The sequence below is a fragment of the Trachurus trachurus genome, assembly GCF_905171665.1.
Source record: "Trachurus trachurus genome assembly, chromosome: 9".
NCBI lineage: Eukaryota > Metazoa > Chordata > Actinopteri > Carangiformes > Carangidae > Trachurus > Trachurus trachurus.
Window position 1 is genome coordinate 23,398,191 of NC_139895.1, and position 12,339 is coordinate 23,410,529.

Below are 12,339 nucleotides of genomic sequence, written 5' to 3' on the forward strand. Positions count from 1 at the left end.
CAAGGTCAGCAACTTAAACCCCATCAGTACCAGGATGTCCCATACACAAGTTTCAAAAGTTTTTAGCTTTACTAACCTAAGGATTTATTATAATGTTATTTAAAAAAAATACTATTTTAAATTTGAATTTTAAATAAATACATCTTAAATCAGATTACTCAGTTATGAAAATAACCTGCACCATTGTCAAATTGTTACAGACAGAGGAATTATTATAAGACTTGACTGTAGTGCCTACACTCCAAGTTTAAAGCCTGTAAAGTAACACTTTCATTGCTTAGTCTAGAAATTTCCGTGAGTATCTCAAGTCCTCAGATGATCCCCAGCTTGCAAGAGAGAGAGTGAGTTAGAGAGCCACTGTAATGACATCCTCAGTGACAGAGAGAATGGGCAAAGTGAGACACAATAGTCTTAACCAATCAGACTGGCCGCCTCCCCTCAGGCCCCCTCACACCAACAATGACGCCTTTGTGTGAGGCTGCACTCCACTCGCGCGTTCACATACATGCACAGACCAAAGCACAGTATCCTACACTTTCTCAGACAGTCACAGAGAGAGGCGGGAGAATCAGTGCTCTACATCGAGATCTGCATCAGCGCGTACAAAACTATGCTACAATTTGAGTGTGCGCGTTTTAGCTAACAACCTGGCTGTCTTTGCATGTATGTGTGTGTGTGTGTGTTTTTTTCCTTCCAGGACTGGGCACATGACTGCAGCTGCCCCTCGCTCCCTCGTCTAAACCGGCACCCCTCCTTGTTGTAGGTGAGAGGTCACACGGAGTGGCATTCCTCTCGGTCTGAGAGCGAGCGAGCATTACACTAAGCAGAGGGGGCAGAGAGAGAGAGAGAGAGCAAGGCAGAAATCACAGGGAGGCAAAAACGCAACAGAGGGCAGGTAAAAGATGAAGTGAGCAGGGCATTCGGGAGTGTGTATGTATCAGTGTGTGCGCACATGTGTGTGTGTGTGTCTTGAAATGGACCACTAAACAGAAGACCCTTGTGGCTCTTCACTGCTTCATAAACACAGCTGTTTGTTTAGTCTGAGCCGCCCCAAGGGACAGACACAGACAGAAGGACAGACAGACACATTTATATAATTTATTCATGTCCGTATCCATACTTAAGCAACGAGCATAAATAAACAGCAGAACTACAGACGGATTATTTTACAAAGCCGGGTACAAAGACATGAAAAGCGGCAGAGAACTGGACAGAATGATGCACACAAACACAACACACAATGTCTGAAAAGCCCAGGCTTAGAGGCTTTTTAATGATTTGTATGATCACATATTTTCACTGAGGAAACGTCGTATACCACATATTTGTAATTGTGTCCTCCGGGGGGAGTATGCTGTAAAGTCTGTTTGTACACCAATGTTAAAAATGTTAACATGGTTTAAAAATATTGTTAGAAACATCAGTCATGGCACACCTCTCCCCTGTCATCCCTCTTGCCCTCACACACACACACACACACACACACACACACACACACACACACACCCTTCTGACAGGCACGTCCCAGACAGCTGATGGGGCCATCAGATTTCACTGACAAACACACTTACGCTTGAAGTGAGACACAGTGAAAGTCAATACTCTGCGCCTGCTTCTCCCCTCTGCTCTCCTTTGACTCCCATCATCTCCCCTCTTCTCCCCTCCCTGCACCGAACATCACCCTCTATCCCTGCTGGACCTCCTCTCAAAACCACAGGATTACACTCCTCCTCACTTATACACACTAACCACAGAGGCTGAGGCATGATGGAGCCATACTAACAAAGCCGCCACCGGGTACACATGATGCTGTGACTCAACATCATTCATGACCACAAAGGACATCAAACATGGCCACCCTCCAGATTATCCCACAGTTATGAGAGTCAGTCAACCACTGTCCAAAAACCAAATTCAGGCCAGAATATGTTTTTTTTCTCTACACTTACATTGATGTTGCCATATCAAAACCATGAGCACTTTGATTTCCCTTCCTTTCTGTTGTTTTCTTTAGAGTTGACATGCTGTTCTCTCTACCACACACTCTGTCTGTTTTGAATCTTTTAAAGAATGACTACTTGTTGTGAAAATGACTCTCGTCTATTAAATATCCAGAAAATCTCATTGCTTTTCTCCAACGTTTTACCAAAATATTTGTTGACAACGTAAAATGCCTTCATGTTCACTGGTAACTGCTCCCTTACCGAGCCATTGATGTTTCTTTAAGCGCGAGTAGCTGCCTCAGGTCTTCATTAAAATGTAACTTGAGCTAGACTGACTATTATAGTCTGCTTGCATCTGCCTGAAGAGGAACAGGAACCCACTGGGAGTGGACACAATAGTGAATGAATGGGGCTTGACCTTTGGGACGGATTGAGAAGATGGTATGTGTGTGTCTGATTGAGAAATTAGCTACAGTTCCAACCAAATGGTCAGCACAAACACACGCACACACACACACACACACACACGCATAGACGCACACACACCAAATCCAGCCCTGAGGGTAAGAAAGCAAAGGCCAGACTCCAGTTGTCTCAACCCTGACCCGCTCGCACAAACAAACAATACAGCACGCACACACATAGAGACTCACACACACAGACAGAGGCTTACACAACTGTGGAGTCCAGCTATCACCTCGACTTTTGAATGTCTGGCAGGGTCAAAGTTCATCCCTTCTTCTGCCAGTCCCCACAGCTCCTTTGTGTGGCTGTGTGTGTCTGTGTGTGTCTGTGTGCGGGAGAGAGTGTGTGTGTGCGGGAGAGAGTGTGTGTGTGTGAGAGAGAGTGTGTGTGCATGTGCGTGTGCTCACTAGGAGTGACCTTGCAGAGTCATTCATTGTGGATACACTGCAGCACCAGCACTACTGCAGAGCTGATTAGGGAGCAATCTTGCTTAGTGTAATGTATGTTTGTGTGTGTGTGTGTGTGTGTGTGTGTGTGTGTGTGTGTGTGTGTGTGTGTGTGTGTGTGTGTGTGTGTGTGTGTGTGTGTGTGTGTGTGTGTGTGTGTGTGTGTGTGTGTGTGTGCATGTGTGCGTGTGCATGTGTGTGTTTGGGAGAAAGACAGATGAACAGATTGTGTTTGGTCCCGACTTTCTTCAGGTATGAGAGAGAGTCGAGAGCTGATCAGAGGTTAGATGTGCGGAGTGTGCATGTGTCTGTGTGTGTGTTTTTGTGAGTGTATAGGTGCTGGTGTGTGTTTCAAGTGTGTGCAGGGTGTGTGTGTATGGAGGTCAGACACAGATGGACAGCTGGTGTTTCAGTGGTGCTAAATCACTCACCCCTCCCCAGCATGCAGGCACACACACACACACACACACACACACACACACATACACATGTCCCATCCCCCATCGGCCACAGGGAAACGCCCCTTAAAGCATTCCCAGCTCTTACTCTCAAAGACTGCACACACCGAAGACATACACACACACACACACACATCCTTGTAAATCTATCTTTGTGAGGACATGTCATTGACATAATGTATTCCCTAGCCCCTTACCCCAACCTTAACAATCCAAGACAAATGCCTAAACTTAACCATTACTCTAAACCTAATTATAACCTAACGTCTTAACCCTCAAACAGCCCTTGGAAAAAGTGAGGACCGGCCAAAATGTCCTCACTTTCCAAAAATGTCCTCACTCTGTTGGTTAAAAACTCGTTCCGGTCCTCACAACGTAGCATGGACAAGAACACACACACACACACACACACACACACACACCACAGGAATAGACACCAAACAAATGCCCAATATGACAGTTTGGAGGTGATCATTTCATGTTCATTCACATTCATATATCAGTCAAGGATTGCTTCACACACACACACACACACACACACAAGCTGACACTGACTGACACTGACACACACACACGCTCCTATTTTATGAGCTCATCAAGTCCCCCAGGTCACCAACCGCCATCTCAGCCAGGGATAAAAACACGCACATCAAAAGGCTAACCATTTCACACACACACACACACACACACACGCACGCATCACATGCACACACACACACAACATGGCAACAGTGGCAGCATTAATTTCCTTGTGAATGCACTTGACTAACACATAATAATCCCAAACACTGCTGGGAGACCACCAAGCAGCACACACACACACACACACACACACACACAGCCAGGGGGACCACCAAGCAGAGGGGCTGTCAAGACAAGATAAGTGTGTGTCTAGCGTCGGGGTTTCGCATACACCCACTAATACAAATACAAGTGCAAACACACACTCACACAGAAACACATTAATACACACACACACACACCACCACAACAACAACACACAGCCTGGCCTGGACTCCTGGAAAAGCTCTGGCTTATCTCTCCCCACAGATAGTGAAATGGATTAAGAGCCACATTTGGCACGTCCAGAGAACTGGACAGATAACCAGGAAAACACTCTCTCTAACTGCAATCACTGCTCAACATGATTTGTGTGTGTGTTTGAGTGTGTGTGAGTGTGTGTAAGTGTGAGGGAGGATGCATTTTAGCTCGCGTATGCTTCCCCATGTGCAGGCATTGGACCGATAACTGTGTATCTGTGCGTGAGTGTGTGTGTGTGCGTATGGGCATGTGTGTCTGGAGGAGTGATGCAGTGGTTGACCCAGGACCCAATCCGTTAGAACACACACATTCATCTTCCAAACACACACAGCGTGCGCAGACAAAGAGCTGTGTGTGAGAGGACGTTCAGCATGTGTGTGATGTCAGCTGGAGACAGAGACGGGGAGCCCATCATATCCCGTTTATGTGTGTGTGTGGGTCTGTCCCCTGACACAGTGTGCCTGCTCACTGACCCCCCGGTTATAGATGCCTGCTATGGAGATGATAGGAGGGAAAAGTTTCCTTTAAGGCTGGCTAACAACTTTCTCTTCTCTTCTCTTCTCTTCTCTTCTCTTCTCTTCTCTTCTCTTCTCTTCTCTTCTCTTCTCTTCTCTTCCCTTCCCTGCCTTGTTCACCCTTTCAGTAATCCATTACATAATAGACACTCTGTAATTTACTCTATAGTGAGGACCAAATTGCTGAAATGACTATCATTTTGGGTCATCAATGACAGGTGTAGAGGCACATGGCGATAATTTCTTGCATCACAAATATGCCACATGTTATCATCCATCCATCCATCCATCCATTTTCTTATTTTACGCTATATGCTTGATACATTTTGATTTTACCCACATTTTAATAGTGGGATCAGTCCATGTTAAAATTCATGTGACAGTTCAGTAACTCTATGTAACATCTATTTTCATCTCTTTTTGTGTTTATTCCAAGTTTGTGGCCTGATGCATTAACAAAAATAAAGACAGAGAAGAGAAGAGAAGAGAAGAGAAGAGAAGAGAAGAGAAGAGAAGAGAAGAGAAGAGAAGAGAAGAGAAGAGAAGAGAAGAGAAGAGTTTTGACAGCAGAGTATTGGACTGAAAAGCTAAAACATGGCATTTCCATGTCTTTCTTTGCACCATTCTGCATGCTTGCCTTCTTATCTGTCTGTCTGTCTCTCCCCTTCTCTGTCTATTAGAGTCAAATCTCTGTCTTAATGGGCATCTATTGTATCCTGCACCCCCCACCCCCCACCCCCTCTCTATTCACCACAGTACCACACACACTCCCTCTGAGGGGGCCCCTTAACCAGGCTCTCCATATGCCTGACCCCCACCTCCTTTCTCCACCTCCTCCTCTTTCCACAACCCCCTTCTCCTCTCCCCATCTCTTGCTCACACTCTGGCTTCTGCTCTGTTGCTGTTGCTGCTGCTGCCCCACGCTGCCATCTGCTACAAGACAACAGAGGGTGAGAGAGGGAGGGAGAGGTAGAAAAGAGTGGTGAAAAAGAGTGAGTGAAAAGAGGAAGACATGAGGGAAGAAAAGACTGAGGGGAAAGGCAGAGGAGAGAGGCAGCGAAAGATAAAGAGAGAAAGAGGGAAAGAGTAGATTTGGACACAATACAACAGAGAGCAGAGAGGCTGTCCATCTGCTCCCCCCCCCACAACCCCCCTCGCCCATCCCCTCCTGACACACAGCCTCGCACACACCACAAAGAGAGTATTTAACCTCAACGCACACACACACAAACACGTGCGCACATACACACATGCACACGGAAAGCGAGGGAGACTGAAAAGAAAGAAAGCAGCCCAGCCTCTCTCTTTAACCCGTTCCTCTCCAGTGAGCCTGCCTGCATTACACCCTTGGGGTGGCAGGTGATGGGTGGATGGAGGGAAAGGATGTAGGCGGGAGCAGGGTGGGGGGAGTGTGGGGGGGTGGGGGAGGGTGTGATTGAGGGACAGCGCGTAGGAGATGAAGGGTTGAAACTGATCTGAATCAACACTAACACATCCACCACTCCCCTCCCCTCATCTCCCCAAACCTCAAACCTCAATAGAGACCAGCTTGCTGCCCGTGTCACTATGACAACCTCTGTCAATCATACTGCAGCAGTGGTTTTTTCCAAATGGGGACTGATAGCGTTGGATTAGGAAGAGCTGCCCAAATATCAGAGAGCAGGGCTCAGCTCGCTCAGCTTACTCATGGATAAAAACACTGACAACAACATAACGTTTCCATACTTTATTAAACTGAATGAAAGAGCATGTCTGACATATTCATAGTCTACTTTGTGGTGAGAATACGCATCCTCCAGACGACTAGCTGAAACTGTGACGTGACTGATATGAAAACCTGCAGATAACAACACAACACCCACGTGCTTTCTTTCCAATTTGGTTGCAATTTCGTATTTGAATCATTTCTCAGACTATGAGCACAAGGTGGCGAGTGGGTTGGTGAACAAATGTTCCAGTTGTATTAAAAACCTGACAGACATACAAGCAGAGCAGCAGTCTCTCTGGCTTAGGAAGCAATGTCCACTCACTACTTGCAAATGTCTACTGTAGATGCCAGTTCAAATAAAAAACACCATTCTTTGAATCTTCAAAGCAGTAAAAACAAAATGATCCAGCAGAAAGAAAAATATGACAGTTAGAGAGAGGTCAGTCTGAAAAAGTCAAACGTTGTGTAGCAAAATATTTTTCTCATCTGTTTTTATCTCTTTAATCATCTTGTGACTCCTTTCAACTCTTTTTCTGGTCCTTACCCAAAATAAATGGTAGGCTAATATAATGTATGTTCACTGCACCTGTATACAATTGGAGTACAGACCTAACAGAGAAAATGAGCAGCATGTAGCCGCCGATTTACTTTCATTACCCAATTTTAGGAACCTCAACACTTTGAAAAAAAGAGACAATTTCAGTATAAAAGCAGTGATTCTGCACGGCTGGTTAGCCATGCACACATTTCCCTCAGTAACAGATCTTCAACTATGCTGACCGGCTTCTGACATTTGAGCAGCCCACATCTTTTCCCATCGTAGACACTGACATAACAAAGACATTAAGTAGGGGTATAGCTGGCCATGCTAGGCAAAGTTACGTCTGCAAAAAGCAATCATGATGCAGCCCTATTACCTCCCTGGCTCTGAATTAAAACCACAAGACTGAAGCACAACACGACAAAACACGGCCCAGCATCATGCTGACAACGTGACACCCTCGCTCCTGCTGGGCCTGTCGAGCTCGCTGACATCAAGATGGCTGTCAGGTTTGGACACACACACCAGTGTGTAGGTCAACACACTCTGCAAACACTGGATTCCCCCAAGGACCTGTACGTACACAGTGTCACACACACCAAACACCAGTGTAGTGTGTAAAGGGTGTGATGGAGGTGGGTGGGTGTGGGGGTGGGGGGGTTGAAGGGGCGTGACCCACAAGGAGTGATTTCATTAGAGGAGAGGAGAGGAGAGGAGAGGAGAGGAGAGGAGAGGAGAGGAGAGGAGAGGAGAGGAGAGGAGAGGAGAGGAGAGGAGGAGAAGACAAGAGAAGAGAGGAGAGGAAAAGGTCCCTGTGTATATGACCACAAATGGAGAGAGCAGACACCAGCTGTCACTTGCTTATGTCAGCCCTATTCTCAGCTCCTATGTGAGTGTGTGTGCTTGAGTGTGTGATCTCAGCTAGCCATGGCTGGTTTCAATTACGCAGCAAACTTTGACCCTGTGTAACCAAGCAGGGAACAGAGCTACTGACAGAGCGAGGTACAGAGAGTGTACGGGAGAGGGGGCGAGATGTGGAGATAGGGAGAAGCCACAGGAGTTTCTCAAAACTCAAACTTATAAAGAAACACACTGTATGTGAAACGCAACACACCTACTAAAATGAAACCAAAACCAACACTTGAGCGGCAGCACTTACAGAGGCGGTGACTTACCCGTTTTCTTGGGGGTCCTCTTTCGTCTTCCTTCTGGCCCCGCCCTGTTCCTGCCCCGCCTCCTGTTCGCCCCTGCCGCCCAGCTTTGCCCTCACCGACCGGAGGCCTGATGGTCATCCTGATCTCCGGGGGACAAATGTAGTTCTCAAGGCTTTTAGGGGGCTTCTTGGTGCGCTTGGTGGTCTGGATCTTCAACTTTAGACTTCCTTCCTGGAAACTCGCCTCCTTGATGGAGAACTCCTGCTCCTCTAGAAGCCCCTCCCCATGCTCCTCTAGCCCCTCCCCTTCGCTGATGGCACCAATAATCACATCATCACGGCACACCAAACCGATGCCCCGTGCTCCTTCCTGATTCTCTTCATTTGGCCCCACCCTGCCTCCCTGTAACTCCACCTCTTTGGGTCGGGCCGAGCCAACCAGATCCCTTGGCTCCATCCACGCTCCCGCCAGAGCCAGTCAGGATGGGGGAAGCTGTGGCAGCCAGCCAAGAGGAAGATAGAGAGCAGTAGTCTGTCCGGCTGGTTGGTTGTTGTAAGTCAGCTACTGGGGTTGCGTCGGTTGTCCCACAGGAACACAGCAAAGCCAGGGACAGTCTGCAGAGAGAGCAGGTGAATGATGTGATTAGTAAAAAAAACAAAAAGGCAGCTAAAACATCCTGTCCTGTCATCTCCATAGCTGCCATTCCAGCACCGCGTCTCAGCACACAGGCCTGTCTGCTGTCGTCAACATCACTAGCTGCCTGTTATGTACGAAGACAAACACACACGCTCATCACAGAGCTGTAGAGGCATGCTGCCACGCTCTCATTTGCATTTTGTACCCCGCATAAACAAACTAATTTTTAGTCGCTCTTTGCTAATCCTCTCTCCCTCGCTCGGCTCCTCGCTCTATCCCTACGACAGATCTGAGGCAGAGCAGTGCAGACACTCTAGAGTGATCAATGCAAAATAAGACATTCCTCTTGCTCTAAAACCAGGCTGAAGTTAGCCTGAGGACACAAGACAGAAAAAATGAAAGAAGCTGACTTCTGTTTTTTTTTCTTCTCACCAGAGCTGGGAAGAAAGGAGGGAATCACACAGAGGGAAAAGGGAAAGCAGCAGAGAAAGACAGAGGGAAGGAATCTAAATTCTTTCCCCAGATGTGGTTTACGAGCTGGTCTGGAAAAACCAGCGTCTGAATTGTTTTACACACGCATGCAGTGGCACTGCTGCTCACATGCATGAAAAACTCCATACACTTATGCACATAAATACACACACAAATGACAGTGTTGCTGTCACCAACGTACTTCTGCACCCCTGCTGTTATTTCTGCTCTCTGGAGGAAAGGCCACTTCTCACAGGATCCAGACCTTCATTTTTGGATCATTGCACATGCGGGTGCAGATGTATATTACATACTTTCAGGAACACACACACACACACACACACACACACATATGCACTTACACAGGCTTACTTACACACTGGCATATAAACAGAAAGCAACCAAAACAAACAGCGGACTACACTTCTCACTCCAGCTCCAGGGAATCCCATCAGTCAATATGACATGAGGCATGACTGAGCTGGAAGTGGGGAATGCCGTCTCACACACTGAGCTTAGACAGACACCATTTACACTGATGTGAACCCAGACCACTACCTGCGGACATGACTCTTGTGGAAGCTTATTGCTCGCTGCAGACTTAAGAGTGACCTGAGAGCACGAAAAGGTTTACAGAATTATCCACCTCCCACCCCCCGCTAATACACTCTCTGACATAGTTACTGTAGGAGCATTTTACACCATGTGTGTGGGTCTTCACTGTACCAGCCCACGCTACTGTACAAACAGCTGATCCCCATCATAATACCCAACAAGCCTCACAGCACATGCTTAGAGTGTGATTGAATAATCATAATCCACAGCGCAATTTCAAAGACTTGAAAGACCATAACAGTGGTTTTGCACGTTTAAGCTTATGAACCCCAAACCACTTATAGTCATGGCAGAGTTTACAACACCAACCATTTTCCAAATCATGCCAATATGTTTTCAGATTGGTTTCCTTACCTTCCTGGAAGTCATTGATTTTGTCATTGATTCATTCATTGAGTGCAGGATGGAAAGGAGCTTGCAAAACATACTTGAGTTAGCCAATCCATCATCCTACCGCAGATTCGGTCTGCTTTATTTCTGTGTCCTAGTTCTATTATTTCCTCTTCTGAGGAGCAACTCTTCTGAAAATGATTCCTTGCTGTTGCTGTCAAGAAAATCTTTGGTAAGACTTTCACGTCGTAGCTGCCTGACAGCAACCTGTTTAATGCAAGAAAATACCAAATTCCCATGATCCTTTTTTACACAGTAAATGTTGGTCTTATTGATTTAAATATCCAAACAACACAGCTTGTGATCACATAGCTTTTTGGCAATCTGAAATCTCCAGTGCCTCCTTAATCTAACACTTCCCGTAAAAAGAGTCTTCAAAACTTGGTCGCTGTGGTTTTGCTCGCTGCGTAACCACACACAACAACGAGTGTTACATCGATCAGCAACACGGACACATAAATAATAAAGAGGCTAAAAATTCAGTTTGATGGATGGCCTATCTCAGGAAAGTCTCTGAAAGCTGACTTTCACACCCCATTAAAATGAATAAAGCCCCTTGGCTGCCAGGAAGTTGAAAAATCCATCCAAAAACGTATGGTATGCTTTGGAAAATGGTCAGCAGTAATGTACAGTAAAGGCAATTTGCATTTAATGGCCTGAAACATGCAAAACCGCCGCTGTGGTGCTTCAATAACTTTTAAGTATTCAAAGTTTTACAGGGCTAACCAGAAGACAGTGAGCCCATGCAGGAGGCTCAGGCCTTGGTCCTACAGTTGCCCATATGACCCTGTTTGGTCCTCCAGGAGCCTCCCAGTCCCTAATGTCAGCTCGGTGACTCGCCCTGATGGTATGTGTGAAAGCCACCCTGTCTGTCATGTGACTGTGTGGACAATGACAGGAAAAAGAGACAGCTGCCAACCACAACATCACACACACACACACACACACACACACACACACACACACACACACACACACACACACACACATGTACACACATCAAAAAGAAAAACCTATCCCACTTTGGGTGGTGCGCTTAAAGACTCAGTGCCCTCTCACAACTCTAACCCAGTATGACAACAAAATGGCGTCATACATCAGTACAATCTTCGTTCTGGGCCATTACTGTGTAAACTACTTAGCTGGGTCATGACTATTCCTCCTCCCTCCCTGCTCGGTGCCCTAAGCTGTGTTAGTTCTCTGTTACTGGCAGACAGGCTGAGAGTTTATGTAAGACTGACCCCTCCTCGGGCCTCCCTCGTCTAGCTAGCCTGAGCCTCACTGTCTCCTCTCTCTCTCTCCTCTCTCACTCTTACACACACAAACATGCTGACACGCACGCACACACACACACACACACACTTACACACCTCGACTAGCCTCAGACAGCAGGGTGATTGTGAGAGGCCAGACTCGCTGCATAAATAGCTTTATTATGTTCTCAAAACTGCCAGCGCTAACCAGCTTCCCTCTCAAATAGCATAAGGTCAATCCCTGTGCTGGATGCAAAAAGGCTGTGAATGAGATCCTCCTCCAACATTTTGCCTTGTCCTTTGAAAACAATTATGATAAAGCATCGATAATGGGATACAGATGGACAGAACAGAGATGGTGAGCGATATGGACTCAGACAAAACAGAGGTAGAAAGAGTCGGAGTGTGAGTGAGACAGGGAGAGAGAAATGGCAGCAGAAACACAACCTTTTAAGGCTGCATACCCAGCAGCCCAGTGCCTGAGGTGGACTCACAAATAGCTCATACACACATGCAGACAGATGCGCGTGCACACACTGACACACACACACAGGCTCACACATTCACACATTCACACATCCACAAGCACACCAAACGCCCGTGTGATTGCACAAGGTGAAGAGTCTTTTTTTTCTCCCTGTCTTTCTTTGATGTGAGAGTGTAGGAGAGGCTCGGCCATCCCTGGCTGTAGATGAGTATCTCA

The 12,339-nt window shown here is 46.7% G+C and overlaps 1 protein-coding gene across 2 annotated transcripts in view; it reads right to left on the reverse strand.

Annotated features, from left to right (window-relative positions):
* Nucleotides 1–12,339, reverse strand: part of setbp1 (SET binding protein 1) — a 34,830-nt gene that overhangs the window by 19,062 nt on the left and 3,429 nt on the right. For both annotated transcript variants that reach the window (XM_083979607.1, XM_083979606.1), the window contains exon 2: nucleotides 8,293–8,885. In XM_083979607.1, the coding sequence (XP_083835733.1) occupies nucleotides 8,293–8,727 (435 nt within the window). In that variant the 5' untranslated portion in view covers nucleotides 8,728–8,885. The remainder of the gene's footprint in view (nucleotides 1–8,292; nucleotides 8,886–12,339) is intronic.